At 48.7% G+C, this 27,346-nt stretch overlaps 1 protein-coding gene across 1 annotated transcript in view; it reads right to left on the reverse strand.

Moving 5' to 3' along the window:
• Positions 1–27,346, reverse strand: part of EPHB1 (EPH receptor B1) — a 471,805-nt gene that overhangs the window by 297,031 nt on the left and 147,428 nt on the right. The window contains exon 3 of the mRNA XM_055413290.2: positions 8,128–8,809. Coding sequence (XP_055269265.1) covers positions 8,128–8,809 — 682 coding nt within the window. The remainder of the gene's footprint in view (positions 1–8,127; positions 8,810–27,346) is intronic.

Here is a 27,346-nt window from a genome sequence, read left to right on the forward strand (position 1 = left end):
TCCTGAGACTGGCCAGGAGGACAGCATGGCCCTTCCACAGCAGCACCGGCTCTTGTCCTGTCCCACCCCGATGCCCCTTTCCCACAGTCAGGGAAACACCGAAACAGGTATACAGCAGGCGCCAAAATGTCCTGAGGCTACAGACGGGCAAAGAATGTGTGACGGGTGGGATGCAGGGCAGAAGGGAAGGGACTAGAGAGCGAAGGGTAGACCACGCCATCGAGTGAGCACACTCCAAACTGACTACTGTGTGCAAACATACCTGATGCAATGATGTGCTACACAAGAATATTCATGTTTCAGCTCCCCAACAAGGCAATTTATGGAACTTTGCCAAGTTCAACGCCCCTCATAGCAAGAGAAATGCAAATGGAAACCACAGTGGGATGCCATCTATCAGAGTGGCAAAGATAAAAACAATTGATATTTTATTATCTTGGCAAAGGTATAAGGAAGAGAAACTCTAAAACTTGTTGGTCAGAGCAAAAATCGGTAGAAAATATCTTTTTTTGGAGGACTGTTTGGGAATATCTATCAAAATTAAAAATGTATATTCTCCGATTCAGCAATTTTACTTCAAAGAATCTGCTGCATTCTTAGCTCTTAGAAAAAGTGCTTGGCACACAGAAAATCCTCAATAAATATTCATTGAATAAATTAATTAATGAATTTGTCTCACAGATATGCTCACGCCTAAGTGCAAAGACGACAGAGAATGAGATGGATGGATGGCATCACCGACTCGATGGACATGAGTTTGAGTGAACTCCGGGAGTTGGTGATGGACAGGGAGGCCTGGCGTGCTGTGATTCATGGGGTCGCAAAGAGTCGGACACGACTGAGCGACTGAACTGAAGTGCAAAGATGAATGCACAAGGATGTTTGCCAAAACATTGTTTAGAAATATAAAAACACAGGAAGCAACCTACGTGTATATAAATGAAGGGCCAATTAAATAAAGGTACATAGATTCAATGGAATACTACACAATCACTGGAAAGTAAGAGGCAGATCTCTACGTGATACAACCAAACAACTCCTAACTTTCATTGTCAAGTAAGAAAGCGAGTCCGGGGTACGGGGGCAGGTGGATGGAACTCAGTGAAAAACCCTGTGCTGTAAGCCCTGTGCAGATGAAGAAAGGATGTGTCTGTGTTTTGGATGAGCAAATGCACGGACCCTGTTAACAAGCGAATACCAGAAAGTAAAACAGTGAGGGATCTGATGAAGACAAGAGCCAGGGAAACTTAATGTCCTACCTGCTCAAAATATTTAAAAAATAACAACAAAAGGTAACCTGGGATAAGGGAGATTTGCATAAAAGTTCTACCCCAGGGTCTAGAGCAATGGGCCTCTGATTCATTTCAGTCCTAGGAAGTGCTCTGAGATGAACCAGGCTGCCTCTGGAAGTCTGAGTGTCAGATCACTGGAGGTGTCCAAGAGCAGGTAGGGGACCCCACAGCGGGAAAGCAGACTACGTGTCATATGGTGGGCTGGCCTCTGTCCTCAGAGGCCTTACCTAGCTAAGAGGGGCCACTCGTGACCCTGACCTTTGGACACGGCAAGCATTTTCTAAGAGCTAAGATTCTAGTAGATTCTTGGAAGTTAAATTGCGTCATCTGAATGTTTACGTGCCAAGGGCCTGGCATCAGTAGGTGCTTAATAAGAACCTACAGGAAGAAGCGAGCATAGAGACCCTGCATCTGCAGGAACTCCCAAGCGGAATCCAACCAGACTGAGGAATGGAGGCCGCAAGTGCCAAGGCCTGCAAGGAGTGACCTGAGCCCCAAGGGTCATATCCACCTCACTAACTGGCCCTTTAAACAAGAGTGGAGGGCTCAGCTGCAGCCGCCTGACCGGGTATCTGGTACTCCGGCTCTTAGCTCAGCCAGCAAGGACAGAACAGATGGCACCTGCAGGCAGAGACCCCTCCCCGAGGGAAAGGCCAGGGTGCCCCTCTCTCAACATCCCTGCCACAGCTCCACGGGCAAAATCAGGCCTGCTCCTGGGTGCCAATAGGATGCATTCCTTCCCCTTCTGCAGCTGCCCTGAGCTGACTGTCTCGGACTCTTTCCCCACTGACTTGAGAGACAACTGAGGCCCAGGAGCATTAGGGCACTGTCAACACAGCTTGTCAACGAGACAAAGCATGGACACCAAACCCACACCATCAGAGCTCCTGGGGCACAGAATCGAGGGACCGCACTCCAAGCAAGTTCAGATTCACCGGGAGTTTTCTCTATACTTCAGACTCAAAAGTGGCAAGGAAGTTTGTGCTGAGATATGTGTGTTCAGGTTCTGCACACAAGACTGTCCGGCTCTGGAGAGAGGCAGGACCAGGGAGAAAAGGGGGTAAGTCTGGCAAAAGCACTGCATCAGGGGCCCATGTTGGTCCTTGAGGCCAATTACTGAGCCATAACCTGGACTCTATCCCGCAGCCCTGCCACCCTCCCTGACCTTTTCTAGAAGCACAAAGCCTTTAGACCTCATCCTTCCCAGGGAGCTTTGTGTCACTCACCCCCACTACCAATGCCATGACCCTCTGGATGGTCCAGAGGCAGGTCAACATGTCAGAGCATCTGACATGGTACTAGGAGATGGCACTGCTTCCAGAGAGATTATAAAGAAGATGGGGGTAGTCAACATGGAGCTCTGTGCTGTACAGCGCGGAAACCTTAAATCACAGAGCACAGCTCCACGGAGCACCCGGACCCAAGAAAACACAAAGGGGGACACAGGCACAGAGAAAGTGTTCACGGGAGAAGAGCTGAGAGGGGGTTGCCATTCCTGAAAACAGATACTGCGTACCCAAGGACGGTTAATTTCAAGAAAACCCAGTCTCAGAAGCAGAGGCAGACAGTGGCCTCCCAGACTTGAGTTCTGACCCCGGTCTGACATCACCCAGCAGGGCTCCCCAGACTGCTGCCCAGCGATGCTTTCTGTCTGCCCGCTCTCCATGGATAAATAAGGTGGCCGGAATAGTTGGCCTATTGGTATCCTGCCCACTTCCACCCCAGCTTGGGCTGTTTCAGACTCCATAGTTCTTCATGGGCCCAAACTGGACTGCTCGTGCTGTGATGTACCCAACCACCTCAATAATGATCTTGTGGTGTCTTTGTCATCATCTTTGATAATGTTTACTAAGTCATGGACTTCTAGGAAGGACAGCTATCACGCCCAGAACATTCTTAGCAGCTTCAGCACGGACCTGGGAGAATCAGGATTGCTTGGTCAACACCAATGGAATCTGGGTCCTTCTAACCTGTCCTTTAAAGGCAGAAGGGGTGGCGCTGAGCACAAGGGGATTTGGAACTCAGAGCTGCCCCTCCCCTGTCCCCTGGTTGTCCCCTGCAGCCCCCAGAGTCTGGGCTGTGCACCCCCACACGGTGCGCCCGAGTCGGTGAGGCAGACAGGATCCTTCCAGCTGTTTGCTGTTGCTCATGCTGGGGTCACAGCCCATTATATGCAGCCCATTACATCAGAGTCCTCTCTGGAGGGCACTGGGCAGGGCCGGCGTGGAGGCCCAAGAGGTTTCTAAATGAAATAGCCAATCGGGAAATCCTATTATGAAGCTCATCTTACAGGTCTGTGGTGTTAATGACTCTGGCCTTCCCCAGCCCTGAGCTGAGCATGTCTCCCTGGGGCCTAGGAGGAGGCATCTAGGCTGTGGCCTTCCTCTCAGTCACCAGCCAACAGCTGATGGGCCAGAGAGCAGAGCAGAAAGACTTCCTCAGTGCCCCTGAATGTGGTCACCTGTACACACACACACACACACACACCTAGAACTGCGATGACTCTGGCCTTACACACACACACACACACACACCCCTAGAGCTGTGACCAGCAACCCTAGGGAGGTGGAAATAGGCCCCAGAAAACAGGCACACACACACACACACACACACACAATAGGCCCCAGGAAATAGGCGCGCACACACACACACACACACACACACAATAGGCCCCAGGAAATAGGTATACACACACACACACACACACACACAATAGGCCCCAGGAAATAGGCATAGGCACACACACACACACACACACACACACACACCCCTAGAGCTGCAACCAGCAACCCTAGGGAGGTGGAAATAGGCCCCAGAAACTTAACTTTTCCACGAAGAGCTAAACTAGATACATCTTTCTCCCCTTTCGAATTCTGCAGATTTTTTTGTCTTAACTCCCCAGGTTTATAAACTGACTCTCTCCCTGGCTGCTCAAGTTTATAAAGGCAGTGAAATTACTGAAAGGTTCAAAATGTCTCTTGGATTTCCAGGCATGAAAGAATTTACATGTAGGTGGAAAATCACCAAGGAAAACAGTCCTTCCCAAGGAAAACAGGGCAGGAAGGAAGGAAAAACAGACCTGGAGGAGGGGCAGGGAAGTGTGGGTGAAGGTGGGGGATGCTGCACGGACAGTGCCCATGAGGTCTCAGGATCCAAGGCAGGGCTCTGATGGATACCAAGGAACGGGAGAGACATGAACAGGGGACAGAAGAACCAAGAACAGAGCTGTTTCTCTTTAGGAACTGCCAATGCCCTGCCAAAATCCAGAGCTGGAATGACCTTAGCTGACCTCCAAGACCAGCACAACATTTTGGGGACTACAACACAGACGGAGCTTGCCAAGCACTAGTTCTTGATCTCCCTGGTCCAGGGACAGTCAGGCTACAGGGACTCACATGGAGAATCGACTCAGCCATCAACCTGAGCAGGGAAGGCTTGAGGGTGACAAAGCCATGATTTCTCATGAATCTGCTATTCTATCAGCATAAAACTTGCAGCTGGGGCAGATAGACCATTTTGCTAGTAATCAACAGTTTCACAGAGATAAATGCATGGTGGGTTAGAGTCACTGGTTGGGGTCAACAGGCTTCTGGGATTCCGCCTGGTTGGTCTAACCTATGTGTACAGAAAGGATGAAGCCGGAACAGGCCTTGGGCTATGGAGCCTCTAGAAAGTGTGTGAGCTGCTTGCTGCACATTCTGATGTGCAAGCTCCCCAGTGGCTTCCCCTGCTTGCCACCCCCTCCCTCCTCACAATAGGAACAGCTCTAGGCCAAGACCATTCTTTGCTGGCTGGGCCACCTAATTGGTCTCCAGGTGCTTCTGCAAAACCAAGCAACTGTTCACCATGACTCTGACAGGCAAGGGTTTAACAGAGGCAAAGTGAAAGTCAGATTAAGATTCTTGCCCATGGTGAAAGTCTGTCCTGCCAGAAAACCAATACGAAGGATATGTTTTCTGCCACCCCATAGATTCAACACATGCAAAAGCTTAGATTCAAGTATCCAGAAAAGAAAATTGATCAGCTTGACACAACTGTGTCAATCATGGAACCATCCCAGCTTCTTCCAGCCGGGCTCCGGGGCATCAATTCTCAGGGCTGTGCTGAGAGACAGCAGCTTGCCTCCCTTCTCAGGTCTTACCAAGACTGCTGATGGAGACTCGCTCTTTCTCACCCACAAGTCTCTACTGTATCCATCGATCTCCATGCTCTCAGCAATAGGCTGTACCAGGCAGGCAATTGTGGAGGATCACGGTGCCCACCGGACAGCCCAGCATGAGAATCCAAAATGAACTGAGCATGTTGCCTTGAAGATACACCCCAGGAACCAGTTACAAATAACTCCCCAAGCACTGTCCATCCCTATCCAAAAACTGCAGAATCTGCCCAAGGCCCTTCACCTCCCTGGGCATTCCACTGCTGTGAGCCCTGGAGAGGGGGAGGTTGGTCTCAGTCATCAAGCCCAGGTTACTAGCAGAGCCAAGGGCAAAGAATTCAGAGGATTCAGCTCAAAATTCTTGAGACAGAAAAAAGGTGACTTTCTAGAGCGCTGAGCCCAGCCAGGCTGCTGGGCTGCAGGATCTATGGAACTGCCTGCCTCGCTACTCTCTGCTCTTAGAACTGCCACCAAAATGTGGCTTCCTGTGTGTCTGAAACGGCAAAATCATGGTGCCCGGGGCTCCCCATCTCCTCCAGCTTCCAATGAGTTTGCAACAAGCAGAGTGTGAAGTCAAGTCAGGTTCCTAACAGCTCTAGATTAGGAACATCCACCAAACGTCAGGAGGAGGCTGAGGCCAGGTAAACAGGATGGAAAGCAGCCTCTTGGTTTTACATATTTGCCCCCATAGGCCCTCCCAGGACCACCACAGGAGGCGACTGAGAAGCAGCAGGCACTGCAGAACCTTCTCAAAAGAGCAAAGCTCCGATCAGCCCAGAGAAATGAGAGCCTGTTCCGAGTCCCAATTAAATCAGAACCAATCAGTACTTTCTCTGGTTCCTGCTGTTCTGCTCAGGAAATAATGAGAAAAACAAGGGCCCCAGCCAGCAAGCGTGGGATGGCAGCCCTTTGAAGTCTGGAGAAATCACCCCCGCTATCAAGAGTGTGCCTGGCAGCTGTGGCACCTGCAACTAAACTCAGCCTGGGTCCCCACTCAGATGCGACACATGCTCAAGAGGGCACTGCCCTCCCACCCCCAACCGATGGGACAGGGGAGCACGGTGGGACCAGGCCGGCTGGTATTAAACCAGAATGTGTTGGTTCATCACTTGATCTGGCACTCTCTCCCCTGTGTTTCCACATCATCCATCACTGGCACCATAACCAAGAAATCCAATAAAGACACAAAGGCGCAACTCCCTGCTCTCAGCAGGCCTCAGAAAGGCTGTGAGTGCCCAGCCCAGGCAATTAGCTGAGTCCAAAGGATTGCAGAGTTGGTGGGCAATAGCAGTACTCTGCCTGGTACTTCACCTGTAGGTGGCTGGTGACTCAAAGTAGAGAAGGAGACACACAAAGGATGCTCCATTGCTCAGGCAGGGTGGGGAGGGTGACAGGGGACAGCTGGCATGAAGCTCATGATGGAGAAAATGGAGCAACTATAGCTCCCCCCAGGCTTCCCTGGTGGCTCAGCGGTAAAGAATCCACCTTCCAGTATAGAAGACATGAGTTCAATCCCTGGGTCTGGAAGATCCCCTGGAGAAGGAAATGGCAAACCACTCTAGTATTCTTGCCCGGGAAATCCCGCGGACAGAGGAGCCTGGTGGGCTACAGTCCATAGAGTTGCTGAGAGTCAGACAACTTAATGACTGAGCACACATGCATGCATAGCTTCCCCCATCTCCAAGGGGTCTCCAAAGGACTGGGGGCAACCAAAGTAAGGAGTCAGGGTCAAGGTGATCATCTCTGAGGTCTGTGTGGGAAACCTTGCTTTTGAAAGACTCTGAAACTTTGAAGGCCACAAGCAAAAGATAAAAATAAAGGAAAACAGTCTTCTCTTCTTCAACTTTGGGTTCCCCCATGTTTGGCTTCCATGTACTCAGGCAACAGATGAGCCATGGACCCTCTTGATCCTTCTATTAACTCCCAGAGAAGGCCGAGTCTCCAGACAGTTCAGCATAGTTACTGCCATAGACTGGACATGTGGTCTCCTAGAGGATGAGGAAAGGGTACCCTGACACTGCCAACTGCAAAGTCACCATCACTCTGGAACATCCTGAAGCAAAGGTAACAGAAAACACGGTACAATACCACCCCCACTCCAATACATTCATCTCCTTTCAGGACCTACTGATGCTAGGCCCCATCCCTGCCCCACGGCCTGGCACTAAGTCCCTGGAGGAAGACAGCCAAGCAAGCAGGCTTTGAGTTAATGAGTTGCCTGGGTTCAGTACCAAGCTAAGTGATGTGGGAGTTGGACTGAAATGAACAAAAATATTTTCCAAGTTCAGTTGCTTCTCAGTTACCCTTGAGTGACTTATCCATGACAGCCCAAATAATCCATGCCTCAGAGCACAGGGCTAGACAGGATGCAGGGGTGTGTGTGTGGAGAAAGAGAGAGAATATGAGTGTCATTGTTCCCAAAACTAAATATACATGAGTGGTTATGATCCCCCGTTTGGAATTCTCCCCATCTCTTTCCCCCACCCGGAATACAGAAATTCTGGTTGAACACAACTGGAAAACCATCAGGCCTAGCACTGGAGATGGAGGTTCTCCACAGCTCTACAAGAAGCCATTAGGCTCTTCGGTCCCTATCTGATCCAGAGCTGGACGTGGGGACTCCTGCCTCCTGATTTCTTTGCTGTAGGAAGGAGCGGCCTCAAGAGCCTCAGGGCTTACCCTTGCAGACCACGCTGTTCTCGGGCTCATAGCCGGGCTTACAGGTGCAGCGCCCGATGGGCACCATCCACTCCCCGTCCCCGTTGCAGTAGAGTTTAATGGGCACATCCACTTCCTCTGCGTTGGGGATGCACGTGCCCCGAGCAATGACCAGAGATGTGCTCTCTGCCCCAGTCATGGTTTCTGGGAACACTGCAAAATTCTGCACAATGCTGGGACACTTTTTGAAGAAGACACGGACAGAAAGGAGAGACATGCAGGCTCCATAATCCTGGAAAGCGAGGTAAAAGCCATTCCGTGTAAGAGGCCCAAAGCTCCTGACTTCTGTATTGACCTTCATCAGTCTCCCCCCAAAGTCCACCTGGGAGAAGCTCTCATCTGCTGCAATGGTGTCCACTTTGAGGTAGGGGGCCTCGGACCAGAAGGCCGACTTCTTGGTGGCAATGACGGAGTCGGTCTCATAGTAGTACAAGTTGAAGGTCTCCTTGCAGGAGCCTGGGACGTTGGGGAGGCTGCTGCAGTCCCTCACAGTGAAGCGCATCTCCGTGTAGATGCGATGGGCCCCCCGCCGGTTGATGAAGGTGGTGAGCAGCCAGTTGTTCTGATTGGGCTCGAAGACATTGCACACCTGGTAGGTGCGGATGGTGTTCAGATTTTCATCGTAGCCACTGACTTCTTCCCACTGTACCAAGCAGGCCAGGCACACACATGAAAAACACAAAATAGAGAGTAAGAAGACAAGGAGAGGCAGAGCAGAAGAGAAGTCTGGCACTGAGGGGGCCTTACGAGCTCACCAGTCTAACGGCTTGACTTGAGAAATGAACACACTTAACCCTAACTTGCATTTAAAGATCTCCTTATGAGCACACTTCAGGATATTCCTATGTAGTCCATCCCAAAATACAATAGACTTCACTGTATAAAGCTTCCCATCACCCAACCCACAACTCTCATGCTGTGACAATGACTCACTATATCCACAAGGAACATTATGTCTACCTGCAGCTTTGAGTCCCATATGATGGCAGGGACTTTCATCCTCAATGCCACAGCCCCTACTCTCAATAGTCACTCTGGGGATCAGGGATCTGACCACATGTCACCGCCATCCACCTGGGAAATCCTCATTTCTGAACCTAATTCCTTTATTGAGGTATACCTCCTTTATATCTCCAAAAATCATATGAATATAAAACTTTTCAGAATTTTTCAACAAACATAGATTCACAAAAACTTTTTTTTATAACATCAATCTCTTTGAAAGAGCTAGACTGTGAAACTGGGAAGAGCAGAATTGCTGAGAGATCCTAAATGAAGCAAATTAAGCTTCCTTGTGTGCATACTTTGAGCAAAGATGTGATGGAAGAGAATGTTGGAAGGTGTTACTTAGGGAGTAAAGAAAGCTTCTGAATAAGGGAAATACAACTGTGACTCTTGTTGGAAAAGAGTTCTCTTATAATCGGCAGTCCTTGGATCAGAAAGAAAATAATGTCTCTCAATCATACCAACAGTTCCCCCAAAGAACTATCTTACCATCACCAACTTATAGGTGCAATTCATCATTCAATTCAACTCACCCATGCTCACATGGCCATAAAGGATATGGGGAAGAGAGGAGACAGAAACAAGTGCTTTGAATGGCTGAAGAAATTCACCTAGTAACTTATTTTACTAACAGGCAATAAGGGAAGAGGGTCGGTCCATAAAGACATGGCTCCCTACATGAGCCACCCAGGGGGCCAAAGAAAAGTTGCTGGATCATTCTTTCTTCCTTGTTCTGAGAGAAGAAGCAGTTGCCCATACTGGGGAGTCCTCAGAACCCTGCCCTCAAGAACTGGGGGTCTTCCCAGGAGGTTCCAATGTGTTTGCTAAAAATGTAAATAAGGGGCAGAAGAAATTCCACATCCTAAAGTGAAAAAAGAAAATAAAGATCCTTGACTAATTAGCAGTGATGACAAAAGAAATCAAACAGTACCATTTCTTTAAATATTGTTAGTTGTTTATTATTCACAGTGTACAGTTGAAATATATAAATGAGAATTCTTCATTAAAAGAGCCAAAACTAATCAAGTGTTACATGGGAAATACACTAGGATTTCTTCCTGCACAAAATCAATTCTCTGTGGGAGCAAGAGGCAAGGCAGAGGCGAGGCTGTCCTTCAAAACTGTACCAGGGCTTCTGAACACCAGGCATGGAGCAAAGGAAAGAACACCTGGAGACCTGGCCCTGCCCACTCAGGCCTGTACAGCGACCCCCAATGACACTCCTCCCCAGGCCCCTTCCAGCACTCTCAGGAGGCCCAGTTCCCTCCCCAGTCTGGAGTTTTAGTGGGCTCCTTCCAGGATCCTTGCACACAGCCAACCTCACCTGCACTTTGTTTAATTTCTTATACAATCTCTAGATGTTAAGGTACACTTTTTATTACTTCTTTAGATTTTTTTTTTTTTTTTGGTGTTATATTCTATTTAAAGTGTTTGTCAAAGTTACATTCTGCTTGCCTGGTTTTTTGGAACCAGAAAGTAAATACATTAGGGAGAAGTCATTGCTAGCAGTTTTTTTAGTTCAACTTTTCAGACCTCCTTCCCTTTTCATCGCTGTTTTAAAATTACATTTTCCCAGTTGACCCTACATGACTTTAGACAGAAGGACAGGATTCTTTTTTTTTTTGCTGTTCTGCAATTGTTTAAACACAGCAGGTCTCACGATACATCATTTCACTGGGCTGTATGAGGTTTCAGCACGAACATGGGGCTCCTTTGTCAATGCACAGGCGAAGCCTGAGGCCCACTTAGGGTGGGGACCTTGAGCCACCCAAGACTAAAGCAGCTCTGCTATGTGAGAGCAGGACAGGAAGCCCACCATTTAGGGCTCATCTTAACACTAAGGCTGTCACCACCAGCATGTCTCTAAATAGACAGAATGAGGATTTACACTCTTGTGGAGCTGGGATATTGAGAACATTTATCTTAGAAACTGACACTGATTGGTATTATACGACCCAATAGAGGTAATTGTTTTCAACATTAACCTCTCTGGGCCTCAGTTTTCTCATCTGTAAAATGAGGAATCATACTGGGTGACCTGGAGTCATAAAAGTCTACAGATCTAATTGATTCCATGACAGCTCCTAAGGGAGTGATCAAAGCAAATTAGGGGGAATACAGCTTTATATTCAAAGGGAAAGAGCAAGAAGAAACTGAGAGAAAGAAAAATAATTCCTTGATGTTTGGGGAAAGGCTGTGATGGAGTCTCTTTCCCTTTTTATTCTTCTGCCTGCTAGAGCTACAGGGGTTAGAAACATAGCAATCAGAGTGGGCTGGAGGAAACACAAATACTCTCTGAGCAAGTGGCAATTAGGATTGTGGGCCTTGAAAGAGAAGATTTGAGTAAATCAAGATGAGGGTGGAACAGCATTCCCAGCAGGGAGGCCAGACATTATTATTTGTTTGTGATACTTGGAATCAGTGTCATTGCTTTATAGTTCTACTGCATGCATCCATCAGTGAAAAACATATTTACTGAAGGCCAACTTTATGCCAGGCATTCCATTAGCCACTGGGGATGCAGAAATATGAAGCTTATAATCTAGCGAGAGAAACAGAAATTAGACAAATGGTTATTAAAATAACTAAATTATTACAATTGTGCTAACTGCTGTGAGGGAAGATTTCAGGATGCCAAGAGGCCTGGCAGAGATGACCCTCCAAGCTGAGAGGAATGGGTGGATAAAAGTCAGCCAGGAGAAATGCGCTTCTGCTGCCAGCAGAGAGGGGCAGAGAAGGGATAGAGCACTGAGGCCCAAAAACAGCAAGTGCAAAGGCCCTGTGGTGGAGGAAAATGTCCTGGTACCACTGAGGAAGGAAGAATCATCAAAAAAGAAAAAAACTAGAGGTAGCAGGAAGAAGACTGCAGAGGGGGTGAGTCTGATGGAGAACCTGGAATTTCACCCTGAGAGTAAAAGGCATTGATAAGTTTTACGGAGGAAAATATAGGTGACCAGAGCTGAGTTTTTAAAAGAGTTCTCTGATGCAAAGTAGAGACTGGGTTGGATAAGTACATGAGCAGGACGACCGGCCTTCATTTTCCTGTTTCAAGTGAGAGATGACAGAGGGTTGGAACAGACCGATGGAAACTCAAAGTGTATCTTGGTGCAGAAATTCTAGGTTCTCATCCCATTAAGATGGGGTGATGGGGTGAGGGACAGAAAGAGGGTCCTATGTGTCCCCCCTAACACTCCTTCATGCATCAAGTCTGCCCCCTAACCAACCTTTGAGGGACTCTGTCTCTAGGTGCACAGCTTCACAAATCCTTAACAAATGGGCTCTTGCCTGGAAAATCTCATGGATGGAGGAGCCTGGTGGGCTACAGACCATGGGGTCGCTAAGAGTCAGACATGACTGAGTGACTTCACTTTCACTTTTCACTTGCATGCATTGGAGAAGGAAATGGCAACCCACTCCAGTGTTCGTGCCTGGAGAATCCCAGGGACGGGGGAGCCTGGTGGGCTGCCGTCTATGAGGTCACACAGAGTCGGACACAGCTGAAGTGACTTAGCAGCAGCAGCAGCAGTGTTGGATACACACCCCCACTGGTATTCAGACCTAAGACCTGTGCTGGTTCCAGCCTCTGGGGGGCGCTCTCACTGCCCTTCCCAAAGCCAATCTCCTACTAAAGGTTTCCCGGCCTCCACTTCAGGTGTTTGACATGCTGCCTCCTGTGTTCCTTTCTGTAATTATCTCCTCCCATTAAAATAACAAAATACCTCCATTTGCTTATCAGATTGGCAAAAAATTAAAAAGATAAAATATCAAGTCTCTGTAAGAATATAGCGAAAAGGCCAATCCAATCCCATGGCAGAGTAGCTGGTGGGACGTTCTAAATGTCAAATTAATAGGTCTCACCATTTGGAAGGTTGACCACAACTCAAATTAGTGGGGAAAAGGTGAACCATTTTTTAAAATTGTTGTAACAGCTGGGTATCCATCTGGAAAAAATAAATAATTCTGCATCCATACTTCTTACCTTACTCCAGAAAAAATGTCCAATGAATCAAAGATTTAAACATTAAAAATGAAACCATAAAAATACTAAAAGAAACCATAGAGACAATGTAAGTATAGTAATGATGACATGAAACTCAGAAGCCATAAATGAACAGACTGATCAAGTCAACGCCATACAATCTTTTTTTTTAATTGACATGACAGAAATAGCCATGGTAAAATCAAAAGGAAGAGAAAAGAAAACATGCTGGGGAAAGACTTATTGCAATTTATCACAGATAAAGTGTTAATTTCCCCTAACAGATTTAAAAAAAATCTATACATAAAAAAAAAAAAAAACAGAAAAATGGGCAAAGCATATTAACACTGTTTACTAAAAGAAACAGATATAGCTCATAAACATGTGAAAAGGTGAGGAACCTCATTCAATATAACCAAAATGGTAATTAGCCACATTGGGATACTTTTGACACTTTTTTTCTTTTTGGTCAGACAAGTTTGATAACACCCCATGTTGGAGAGTGTGTCAGAGATAAGCATTCTAATAAGTAGCTGGATGAAGGGTGAAGTGGTACAGTCTCTATGAAAATTTTGATAATTTTATTTATCAAAATTAGAAATGTATACATCATTTGACCCAGCAATTCCACTTCTAGGATCAACCCTGAGTTTGATGCCAATCTGAATGTCATCCTTGATCCTTGGAGCTCTCAACTGGACTTTAATATGACACCTGTGACCAAGTCCTCCCCATGTTAATGTGCATAGTAAACACATAAACTACTAAACACATAATTAGTAAGCACGTAAACTACTAAAACTATGAGACGGGATATAGCTATTCGATGGAGTACTATTTGGAAATAAAAAAGAAGGAAACACTGGTTCACGCAACCTCTAAACCACGACTGCCCAGTGAAAGAAGCCAGACACAGAAGACCACGTATTGTATGGTTCTCTATTTACATGAGGAATCCAGAAAAGGCAAACCTATAGACATAAAAGTGTTAGTATTTCCCTGACTGAGACCGTGGATGGGAAAGGAGAGTGACTACAAATACACACAAAGAGTCTTTTTTGGAGCTGATGGAAATGTTCTAAAATGGGATTGTGGTGGTGATTACACAACTCTGTAAACTGACAATCATTGAATCGTACACTTAAAATGAGTAAATTTTATGATATGTAACTAATACCTCAACATAGCTTTTTCTGAAAAACACTCTTGGTTATTGGGTACAGCCTGTACCTCATCACCCAACAATGATGGCCTGGTCTCTATCATCCACAAACAGTAGGCCCCTGGGCAACTTCACGCCCAATTTGTCACCACAATTTGCCATTTCTTCCAGAACAATGTTCCTCCTATCTGACCTCTCTGTTGCTTTCCACTGCCGTGCACTAGGGCTGGCATTACCTCACCCCTGGACTCACGCCCTGGCTTGCTGTTTGGTCAGAGAGTAATGACAGCAGACCAGGCAAGAGATGGCCAGGGCTTGAGCCAGGGCCACATCCTCTCCCATCACTCAGAGCCAGTGCCTATTTCTGCCCCTGATGCTGTTGCTGAATTTCTGGCACCTTTCTTCTACACCATCCTCAGTTCAGTTCAGTTCAGTAGCTTAGTCGTGTCCAACTCTTTGCGACCCCATGAACCACAGCACGCCAGGCCTCCCTGTCCATCACCAACTCCCGGAGTTCACTCAAACTCATGTTCATCGAGTCAGTGATGCCATCCAGCCATCTCATTCTCTGTCGTCCCCGTCTCCTCCCACCCCCAATCCCTCCTAGCATCAGACTCTTTTCCAGTGAGTCAACTCATCACATGAGGTGGCCAAAGTATTGGAGTTTCAGCTTTAGCATCAGTCCTTTCAATGAACACCCAGGATTGATCTCCGTTAGAGTGGACTAGTTGGATCTCCTTGCAGTCCAAGGGACTCTCAAGAGTCTTCTCCAGCTCCACAGTTCAAAAGCATCAATTCTTCGGCGATCAGCTTTCTTCACAGTCCAACTCTCACATCCATACATGACCACGGGAAAAACCATAGCCTTGACTAGACGGACCTTGGTTGGCAAAGTAATGTCTCTGCTTTTCAATATGCTATCTAGGTTGGTCATAACTTTCCTTCCAAGGAGTAAGCGTCTTTTAATTTCCTGGCTGCAATCAGCATCTGCAGTGATTTTAGAGCCCAAAAAAATAAAGTCTGACACTTTTTCCACTGTTTCCCCATCTATTTCCCATGAAGTGATGGGACCAGATGCCATGATCTTCGTTTTCTGAATGTTGAGCTTCAAGCCAACCTTTCTCATCCCGTCTCAACTCCTCCAAGACACAGAACCAGAGAATAACAACCTGGTAGGAAGCCATGACTGCAGTCCATGGGGTCGCTATGAGTCGGACACGACTGAGCGACTTCACTTTCACTTTTCACTTTCATACATTGGAGAAGGAAATGGCAACCCACTCCAGTGTTCTTGCCTGGAGAATCCCAGGGACGGGGGAGCCTGGTGGGCTGCCGTCTGTGGGGCTGCAGCACGGAGTCGGACACAACTGAAGTGACTTAGCAGCAGCAGCAGCCCATGACAGGTCGTGTTGACCAAGACCTTTTGTTGACAAATGGGCACCCTGACTCTCAGAGACACTCAACAGTAGCCAGGAGTCAGGCCACTGATGGGTGGCAGAGCTGAGCTCTCTCTGCAGACATTGCTTTGAGGGGCCTCGGGTCTTATATAGGGCTTCCCAGGTGATACAGTGGTAAAGAAACTGCTTGTTAATTCAGGAGACTCCAGTTTGATCCCTGGGTTGGGAAGATCCCCTGGAGAAGGGAATGGCTACCCATTCCAGTATTCTTGCCTGGAGAATCCCATGGACAGAGGAGGCTGGCAGGCTACACAGTCCACGGGGTTGTGAAGAGTCGACATGACTGAGCTGCTGAACACAGGTCTTCTTTCCCCATGATGTCTTTCCAGTTTCTATTCAGCTACCACGTTCCCAAATGCTTAAAGTATGATTCAGCTTATTCCACACAATTTAGCCTTGGATAATACAGTGTTTTGAATGATTCGTTAATTGCTTTGGTTTCTGCTTCCAGGCTGTGAGCTCCTTGAGGACAGGGAATTATGTTTTGACTAATTTATTAGTTCCTGTTGACAGTGAAGTAATTCTGTGCGTTTAGCCTTGCAACACTGGTATTACATGACAACATTTTTATCCAGGATATCTGGGACCAATGGAATCCAGAGGTTTCTCAGGGCTCCACCCTTACTCCCTTCTCCTCTCACTTTTCATCCTGAGTGATCTCAGCCACACAGAAGACTGTAACCACAATGGGGACCATCACTGACCTCCTCCCAGTGTCCAGAGTTATTTACCCAGTTGCCACCTGGACATCTCCAGGTGATCTCCTGGAAGTTACCACCTTGCTCTCTCTAGTCCTGCTGCTGCTGCTGCTAAGTCACTTCAGTCGTGTCCGACTCTGTGTGACCCCGTAGATGGAAGCCCACCAGGTTCCCCATCCCTGGGATTCTCCAGGCAAGAATACTGGAATGGGTTGCCATTTCCTTCTCCAATGTGTGAAAACGAAAAGTGAAAGTGAAGTCGCTCGGTCGTGTCCGACCCTTAGCGACCCCACGGACTGCAGCCTACCAGGGATTTTCGAGGCAAGAGTACTAGAGTGGCTTGCCATTACCTTCTCCGTTCCCAGTGCCTAGCCCTCAATAAATACAGACAAACTGAGGGGACAAGCGAGGTCCTGGTCTGTTCCTCAGCCCCTGGTCCTTGGCTTGGGACTTAGAGCAGGTGTCACCAGGCTAACTTGTCCCTGGGAGAAGAAGAAACAAAGCAGCCTTGCACAACCAGCAGAATACTAATAGCCTTTGAAAGGGCATTATTATTGATGCCAATAGACCATCTGTCCTTGAGATAAACTTAATAAAGAAAACAATGTACCCATTAGAAAGCACTTGTTCAGGCTTTCCGATCAGGACTCTGATGTATGATAAAGATGCCTCTAGGTTCCTCCAAGATCTCAATTTCTCAGACTGACTTGCTTGTTGGAATCAGAACCTGCAGGTCTGTTGGTCTGGAAGAGGCTGGAGTGACTATTGACATTTGCTGTTTGGGCAACTGCATGCGTGTAAAATACACTGTTCGCCTTCAAAACCACTGCCATGAACCCTATCTACTGGTCCACTGACACCACCTTTAGGACATCCTTCTAACGCATTCTTCATCCTCCAAGGATGGAGTTGGATTTCAGAAACAAAGGTCATCTGGAGCCCAATCTGATGAGTCAGATGGACAAGCAAGCTAGGAAATACTACCTCTTGATCAAAAATTAAGAACCACTATAAAATGCAGGTAAGAGGTTCTGATTCTACTTATGCCTATGAAGACAGTTCCAGGCATGGAGTTCTGCAAAGATCTATGATTGATAGCCCTTCCTTGAACTGCTGCATCTTCCTGGGCCAACCCAGCTCCTCCCAGAAGGCCCAGTGTCTGCCAGGGTGTTGTACTGAAGCAACCGCTGAGAATAAGCCATTTCTATAGGGCCTGTCCTAAACACGGACTCTTCCAGACACAGAAATCACTGAAACTGGCTTTTTGGGCTCTCTCAGTCTAACAAGAGGCTATTCTGATGTGTTTCCAACCCCGCTCATTTAACACATTTTTAAAATAAAGAACTGAACACCTAACACATCCCCAAGCAGGGATCTAGGTGTGAGTGTGACACAGCAGGGACTCAGAGACAAAGTCCTGCCCCATGGGCCTGATAATCTAACGGAGCTAACCAGATGATGAATGAGCAAACGAATTAGCAATATAAAGTTGAACAGTGTTAAATACTATTGAGGAGCAGGAAGGGGCTAGCAAGTGACAGCTGGCAGTGGGGGTGTCAGAGGTCTCCTTTCTGGCAGAGATTTGAAAGACTCTCAGGAGACCCCAGCTTAGTGGGGAGATGAGGGAGGATCATTCTAGGCTCAGGAAATAAGAATATACTCTCCGAAGCAAGAGTGTTCCTGGCACATAGCCGAGAAAGCCAGGATGCCAGAGTGGCTGCCAAGTGGCACAGGGTAGGGGGAAGGTAGGAGAGGTTGGCGGGGACAGGCGAACCCCACTTTTTCCAGTTACAGCTCTAGGACCACACACAATTTTCTGAGCTTCAGCTTCCTTAACTGCAAAATACTCTTTGCCCTACAGGGTGTCAGGAAGATTGAAAGATCATTACCTAGATAAAAAACCACGTAGCATTGAGCTTGCATGTAACTACCATTCACTAAGTACCAACTATCATCATTACTATCGGCAGCAGCACGGCTGTCATGCTAACCTCAGCATCCGCTTCTGACTCACGCATGAAGGTGTAAAAATCGTCTCCTCCATCTTAGATAAATAATCCTGCCACTCAGTCAGCAGGAAACGCCGAGACTAAAGAGCTAAACTCAGTCTCTGTTCAGACCCAGAGGGACAGCCAGTAGCCTTCTCTCCACCTCTCCCAGAATCTCCAGGACTGCCTCTGGCCAGGTTTCAGCATGGGTCCCCTTCTCTCATCAGGCAATCCCTGGATCACTGTCAGCCACCAGTTCAGTCCACAAAGAGACAAAATTCAACACAACTCACAGACTTTGGTCCCATGACTGCATTTGGGCACAAACTTGGGTTTGAAGGAATGTGCTATTTTGCAAATGGTTGCCATCACTATGCCCCATAGGATCCTAACTCCCCTAGCACTGTCCAACTGAAAAGAAGGAAGGGGGCAGGGCACAATCTTCGAAAGAACAACATAGGCCCTGCATGTGTGCTCAGTCGCTCAGTCGTGTCTGACCTTCTGCAGTACCAAGTACTATAGCCCACCGGGCTCCTCTGTTCATGGGATCTCCCAGGTAAGAATACTGGAATGAGTCGCCATTTCCTTCTCCAAGAGATCTCCCCACAGAAGGATCGAACCCACATCTCCTGAGTCTCCTGCATTGGCAGGCAGATTATTTACCACTGAGCTACCTGGGACCTCGATTAGAACCGAATAGGTTTAAGATGACTACAAGTTGACTTCCACTAGATCCTGAGCCTCAGGATACACTCACCGTAACACACCAGCAAGCTAAATGATACACCTGCCAGAGCCATGACAGTTCCAAGGCCGACTATCAAAGACCAAAAAGTAGGCAGTGGCCCAATTCTTGGAAATCTCTGCCCTTTCCCCCAAATTACTGGACTAATCCTCCCACTCATTAGCCTGTGAAATTACCCAGCCTATAAAAACTAACCACATCATTTTGGGGGACAGCTCTCACCTTCTGAGATGGCCCACACTCTTGTCTGTGGAGTGGGTTTCTCTCTAAATAAATACACTTCTTACCTATCATTTTGTCTCTCACTGAATTCTTTCTACAATGAGACATCAAAAACCTGAACCTCATTAAGATCTGAGACCAGGTGTGTGACTTCAGTTAAAAGACTGTGGATTCAAGTCCCAGTCTGAGTTACACGGTATCACAATCAGGGAAAATTCAAAGTTCTGCTTTTAGGTTCCCAGTAAGAGATGGCTGACCTCTGAACAGGAAGAGGAGTCCACCGAGGCCCGGGAAGCACATGTTCTCACAGAACATACAGGAGGCCAGAGATTCCGCAAGGCTGCAGACTGCTCTGACAGGGCTGGAGCCAGCGTCACCGGTCACCCTGGATCCTAAGGACACAGGTCCTGTGTAGACAGTAAACTAAGCCTGAAAGAGCTTGGATATTAGACAAGCTCGAGGGCTAATTAAAATGTAAAATGTAGTCCGTGGGGCATTAACTCCTACAAGCCCAGAGGGATCTACCATTTAGCGCACCAACCAAGCAAAGCAGCCACTTACTCAGGGGCTCCCCCGAGGACTGTGAGCACCACCTCACCCCCCAACATGCTCCATTTACCTCCCAGATGTGCTGGGCTGGTGGGGGGACATGGATGGCCCCTATTCATTACCATGGCCCTATGTAATATGCTAAGGAACTGGGCACCTGGCTTGGGGCAGGCACTGCTTCTGAGAGCCCAGAGCTTTGAAAGAGCACAAAGCAATGAATTTCCTAAAGGGTGCATAAGATGCAGAAGAGCAGGGGATGGGGGCAAAGAACACAATTAGCACACGGAAAGAATTAGAGTGTGGAAAACATAGTCATTGTCTCCCAAGGAAGTCTCAACAAAATTCTGGAAGTTTGGATGGTGGAATAATGCAAGAAATACTGTGCTGACGTGAGAGTGATGAACCCAAACATGTCTGTCCAGACTGCCTGGAAGTGTTTGTGTTGGCCGACAGTGGGTTGGGATAAAGCAGCACTGCTGTTACCCTGGGAGAAGGTGATGGCACCCCACTCCAGGACTCTTGCCTGGAAAATCCCATGGACGGAGGAGCCTGGTAGGCTGCAGTCCGTGGGGTCGCTAAGAGTCGGACACGACTGAGCAACTTCACTTTCACGTTTCACTTTCATGCATTGGAGAAGGAAATGGCAACCCACTCCAGTGTTCTTGCCTGGAGAATCCCAGGGACAGGGGAGCCTGGTGGACTGCCGTCTATGGGGTCGCACAGAGTCGGACACGACTAAAGCAACTTAGCAGCAGCAGCAGCTGTTACCCTGCCAAACCCTGACCCTCAGGAGTTCAACGCACAGTTTCCAGAGTCAGTGAGATCCAGCCCTGTGACTATGGCTCACCCCTAAACCGCCCTGAGCCTCAGTCTCCACCTCAGACACAGGGATGCTCAGAGTATGGAACTACTTCACCAGATGACTGTGAGGATTAAATGGAAAATGCATGTGAAGGACCTCAGCCTGATCCGAGACCGCTGTGAGTTGTGGCTGTCAGCCACAGCCTTAGGCTTAGCCTCTCTCTGAGCTCCTGGCACTTCTCCTAGAAAGTCTGCTCCCCCCGCATGATGTGTATGACCTACAATTCTCTCCTGTCCCTCTAGCTGTCTGCACCTAAGCATCATCTTTGATGTGTGCACACTTGCATGTGTGTGCGTGCGTGCTTGTGTATATGCATGCCTGTGGGTACTGTATGAAGTTGGGGACACTGACTATGGCCTAAGCAGGGCCTGTGTGCCCTCCCTTGGGTATATACCCACCCATCAAAGGCCACAGGAACCCTGGTCAGCTCAGACCACTCCCAGCCAGTGAGTGCCCGGCACTGCTCAGAGACGCCATGGCTATGGGCCATAGCAGCCACATTCATAGAAGGCAAGGCCAGCCAGCCCAAGGTCCAGATGGTTTGCATCTCAGCATCTGGGCACATTTCACACTCTGGTCTCTGCCAGTGCACCAGGAGAAACACTGCAGGCTTGTGCCTCGGGAGGAGGCTCCTTGTCCACAGGACCCGGGTTGCTGTAACTTCCACCAGGCAGCAGCATTTGGTACCAGGCCCTGCCTGGAGTGGGGTCCTCAGCCATTATGACAGCTGCTGCTGCTGTTGACACTGAAACAGTGACAAATTCATCCTTCTGACAAGATCCCTTTAAATAATTCACAGGGAGCTGGGGATTAAGACACTGTTTCTCTCTGTCTCTGTTGAGATTTAAAACACCTCCAGCTGGGGTATTTAAAGAGCATATAATGGGCTACCCCTCTTGGGCCTCCCCTCCCCCTTTCCCTCCTCTTTCCCATTTCCCAAACTCACCCGCCCCCCACCCCACCAGCCAGCCCTATAACAAGGAGACCCAGAAAACAAGACAGAAAAAAAAGCAGGGAACCAGTGCTTGGCTGGTCACTATGGCAACAGCAGCAGGGTATTCAGCTGTCATTATCCCAGCGCCTCACACATGTGATTATCTTAAGCTGTCGATTGAATGTGGTCCTCGCTGCTGCCCAACAAGGCCTTGTCGAACAAGTCAGGGGCGGGAGTTGCCGGCCTCGGGCCCCACCAACCTGGTGTTGCTCTGCCCAGGCCTACGCTCTATCATCGCTGAGGAGCAGTTACCCCTGAGAGAGACCAATGGCATTTCCCTTCAGCTTGGACGGATTTCCGCTTAGAACACAAAGCCGAGGCCAGCACACTAGGTTACAGGCCAAGGAGATGGGCTCTCCATTCCACGAGTGCAGAGTTTTGAGAGTGGGTCAGGCTGGCCGTGACCAGTGGGAAGCATCCTGGAAACAAGGGAGCAAGGCATGGGGGGAGGAAGAGACTGGCCTTCCTAGAGGAGCTCCTGGCGTCATGCCCATTCTTAGGGTGCAGGAAACTCAAATCTGGCCTTAGAAGGGGACACACTCCCCCTATCCTGCCCCCTCCCCAACGGTGGGAATGTGGCCACTGTGTATGATCCACTTCAGAAACCATGGCTGCGGGAGCTTCGATGGATAAGCCTGGGGAGGGCTTTGATCTCATGCCTTTGCCTCCTGGACTTTGCTTCTGATTGTTTCCGGGCTGAGGTTCCCAGGTCTAATCAACATTCTCTGAAAGACATAATCACTGGTCACCCCCAACCAGGCACCATCCTCCACCAGGCAACACTCCAGGTCTTCCATTGTCCCTTTCAAAACTGGGCTCCCAGAATAAGCCCATTTCTGCAGACATGCGCAGGCTGGAACAGCATGCAGTGAGGCCACCATCACCGGTGACTTGCACCTGCCCTTCCTGCACCTGCATTGTGTAGTTGGTCCCCATGAATAGGTAACCAGCCACTCACAAGACCCCACCTGAGCCACTGCCCACCTGGCTCACAGTGACTCGTTTGCACCTAAATGAAAGTGTGGACCATTAACACCGACCGTGACATTTTGAAGGCAGAGCTCTCACTCGGCAAGATAAGCCTGAATCTTGACTCCAAAGCCGTTCACACTGGTTGTCCTCTGTGACACTGGGAAACATGCTGAGCATCCCTGTCTTCAGCAGGAAGAGGAGTGAGTGGGACAGTACGTATGGAGAGGAGGGTGGCCACAACTAGACCCCCCCCCATTCTATCAGCAGAGGAGCACCTCGAATGCAAAAGGGCTGGTTCAGCCCAACTGACATGGGGGCACTGGATGGAAAACAACAGCTCACCTCTCTCCCTTCCTAGGAGTCCTCACTTCCTCAGCATTTGCCAAGACCTGGGGGCGGGAGCTAGCCACACGCACCTTCATCATCACTTGGAGCCACCCATCACCAGGGACCACCTGCATCCTCCTCCAGCTTCCTGGCCAGGTCTCACCTGCCCTGGGAGTGGGGTCGCACCCTCAAGGCTCCCCCGGACTTGCTACTACTCTGCCTCCAAACCCCACACATTACACAGCACCTGCTCCACACCTCTCCAAACAGCTTGCTTTAAAAGGCGATCCATGGGTACTTAATAAGTGTATGTCTCACTGGCACTTGGCCTTCAAACCTACCCTTTCCCTTTGTAGAAAACGGAGACTTTGCCCTTCCTCGCCCTCTGTTTCCTTGTTTCTTGATGATGGATGACTCGCCCTTCCTCACTCTCACTCAGAGGCAGAAGCACGAGAGTGAGCTCCGCAGTCAGACAGGCCTGGGGTCAGTCTCAGCAAAACCCCTAAGCAGTTGCGTGACTTTGGATCCTTGCCCGCAAGCTCAGCGTCTGCTCTGCAAATCTGCAAAATGGGAGAAACACTCCCTGGCATGCAGGGTCCTGGTGAGAATTCAGTGAGGCGGTACCGTTGACATCCAGTGCCCAGGACACAGCTGGTACTTAACTGACAGTTACTAGAAGTAGCAGTAGTTATCACTATTCTTAATGATAGCTCCAGTAATAACAAGGTGCACCCTCCGATGGTACTCTCACAAGAGCCACAACCTAACAGAAATGCTGGAAACTTGATCTTGCATCTCAGGCCTCCCAACCCCCATCAGTCCCCACCCTCGTCCCAGGCAAGTGAAGTCTCTCAGACAAGAGTCACTGCAGCCACTAGCACTAGTCAGGGCAAGTGGTATTGACTGAGCCTTGGAGTCTACAAGGAAGCTAAACACAATTTATGCTGCCAACCACTCCGTAAATAAGATCTTACATTAGCCATGTGACAGAGGCAGAAGATGGACTCAGAAGTTAAAGAACTCAGAGGGAAATGGTAATAGACCCAGCACATCAGACTCCAAATCCTGGGCTTGTTCCTTGATGCTACCAGAAATACAGTGGAATTCAGGCCAAATGATTCTTTCACTTTTGGCAGTACCTGCAGGTCAAGTCAAAGGTGTATCCCAGGGCTGCCCTGTTTCCGCACAGGTGAGGCGCCTTCTTCCAGAGTCAGGCTAGAGTCCCCATCTGGCCGCTGCCAACCCTAAGCCTCCCTTCACCTGTCTTACTCTGGGCCATCTTCTGCAGGTCTCTTAACTCTGCCTCATCTTTCTTCTCATGGTTTGTCCTCTCCTGTAATAGATTTCTTCTTTCACCAAGGAGACCAGTGAGGAGCGGTGAGTCAGGGCTGTCAAGGCAACGAGACCCTATGCACCCCCTCAGCTCCATCCTGGCGCCTGTGTCAGGAGTCCTGTTTCCTTCCAGGGCCCTGAGGGCCACTCTGACCTTCACCAGGCAGTTGGTCCTCAGCCTCACACGCCGGTGGGAGAAAGGTTCCCAGGGTTGGGACAAGGGGCATGTCAGGGGTCTGCTTCCTGGAAAAGATTTTAGAGAAAAGACATCTGTCTGTCTGGACAAATGAGGGTTAAGCCTGCCTCTGAGAGGGGGGAGGGGGAATGGGTGACCTCTGGGGTTCCCTTCCGGAGTCTTATGGACAGAAATATCTCCCGCTCCACTGATGAATGAGTCTGTGAGCCATTTTCAAGAGCAAGAAAATAAATCTGTCAGACAGTCAGGTTCTGGTGAACCACCACAACTCCCAGAGTTCTTTAACACAGTCAAGAAGCGAGTCAAGAAGCATCTCTCCCTTAATCCCTCCCTGCCTCCACACACATGCACACAGTCATACTCCATGTACTTCTGTTGCAGGAAAGGGAACCCTTCCAGAGCTGGAGAGTGGGCTCTCATCTAATACTCGGAAATGGCTTGTCTCAGGAGACACCCAAGCTGACAAGGCAAAAAATGTTATTGGGAGGGGGCACCCAGGTGGAGAGCAGTAGGGTAAGGGAAACCAGGACAATTGCTCTGCCATGTAGCTCACAATCTCAGGTTTTATGGTAACAGGGTTAGTGTCCCGGTTGCCTCTGGCCAATCATCTTGTATGCGCCCATATTCAATGTGACTTGGGTCCTTCCCGGTGGCACTCACATCTCTCAGCCAAGGTGGACTCCAGCGCAAAGGATTCTGGGAGGTTGTTGAGACATATGGGTTGGAATCTCCCTCCTCCTTTGGGGCCCTTCCAAATTATCCCAGTTAGTTTTCAGTGGCAGCATCCTGTTCTTTATCCAGACCTCTTGTTGTAAGACAATTCATGCAAGTGGTTATCATCTTGCCTGACTAAGGTGAGCAGTTTCGGTCAACGGTTCCCTAATATTTCTGCAACCAGTGCAATAATTAATATTCTACTCAATGTAATAATTCATATTCTACCCAATGACATTGCTCATCTGTAACACTCTAGTCACCTCTCTGTCAAAGGCACACACATGCCCACAAAAAAGAGCTCATGTAAAAATCCAGTGACAGCAACCACACATGATGAAGTCAGGCAGAACAGTGCCCTTGTCTGGCCCACCTTTCATCCCAGGGGATCCACCAGCCTTGGCCAGCCCACCCCAGGGCTGTCACTCTTTCCAGAGCAGTGTCTGAACTCCATGGATCCCTGGGCCCATGGCTCTGTCCTGAGTCCCCAGCCTTTGTCTATCATTGTCTCTGTCAAGCAGATGATTTTAAACTTCCATTCCTAAAAGACATGTATTATATATAAAAAAAAATGTTTTAAGTGCCTCGGGGTGTTTTGTTCCTCATTGCTTCATAAAAGTGACATTAATAGCCAGAGAAGAGCACTGCTGAGTGCAATTACAGAGGATGTTTCAGGTATGAAAGCTGTTTTGAGCCTGCTAATGTTTCCTAATTACAGGCCTTTTGGTAGGGAGAGAAAAAGATAAAGAGTGGGTGGGAGGCGCAGGGTGGGAGCTCTGACTTATCTCAGGGGTTTACCTGCAGAGGGCACGGGAAGGGGACGAAGGGGAGAGGGAGCAGGGCAGTGGAGGCCCACCTGCTGGGAGGCAGGGCCGCTCGCAGTGGAGAAAGCAGTACTTACTCCTTGGTAACAGCTCAGGGAAAAGATACCACTGTGTCCTAAACTGTGAGAAAATCTTTTAGACACTGAGCCTGAATTCAACGGACCTCCAGCAACTCAAAACTGGAAATTCCATTGGAAGTCACTCTCCGGAGACACTGCAGCATTTTACTAGGAGAGAAAGCACAGCGTGGTTTTCAGCAGGCAAGCAGGCAGCAGGAGGTTAGATGGCACTCTCCGGCCACGTGATCAGAAGCAATTTAACAGCTGTTCAGGGCTTCGGTCTCCTCTTCTGTAAAATGGGGCTGTTGTGAGGATTGATGAACACCTGGCCATAAAGCACATGGGCCCTTGTGATGTAGTATTAAATTTCCTCTTTCTGTGCCCAGCAACTATTCAGCTTTCTGGTACCCACATCCTAGTTCCTTGTGGAGAGGTACTCCCTCCAGCCCTTCAGCCCAAGGCTTCTGATGGGCTCAGCCCAGCATGGGGTTGGAACACAGGACCTGAGAGTACCACTCAGTACTTCCTGGATGCAGGGACTGGATCAGGGCAGGTGTGGGAGCCAAAGTGATATAGTCAGGCCCATTCAGAGCTAATTCCAGGGCTTCTGCTGGGGGATCCCAGAGGAGGTACTGGCTCTTTCTTCCCCAGGGGATGATGGATGAGGTTGTAGGAGCTGGAGCCGCTGCAGACTTCTTATGACCAAGAGGAAGCTCGGCAAGGAGCCAACACCAGGGGAGCAGAGAGAGGAGAAATGTGGTGGGGAAAAAGACAGATTGATCTAAGGATTTGTACCCAGCCACACATGAAGCCACATCAACCCCTGGACCATTCATTCACATGAGCCAAGATACCTCCCTTAAGACTGACTTGTGTTTTTCTGTCCCTGGCCACCAGGAAACCCTGACTGATCCTGAAGTGTGGCTCCCAGCAATCAGTGACCAGTTCCAATGTTCTCGAGTCCCAGGCAGGGGTACCAGTCTGAAAAAGGATGACCAACTCTGTTCCCCTCTGCTCGCCTGCCCCTGCAATGGCCAGAAATTCAAATACCATACAACTCCATTCACAAAATCATTTTGCCCAGAGCTAAATGTC

The sequence above is a fragment of the Moschus berezovskii genome, chromosome 1 (assembly GCF_049115385.1).
Source record: "Moschus berezovskii isolate FMDL1 chromosome 1, NW_MosBer_1.0, whole genome shotgun sequence".
NCBI classification, from domain to species: Eukaryota; Metazoa; Chordata; class Mammalia; order Artiodactyla; family Moschidae; genus Moschus; species Moschus berezovskii.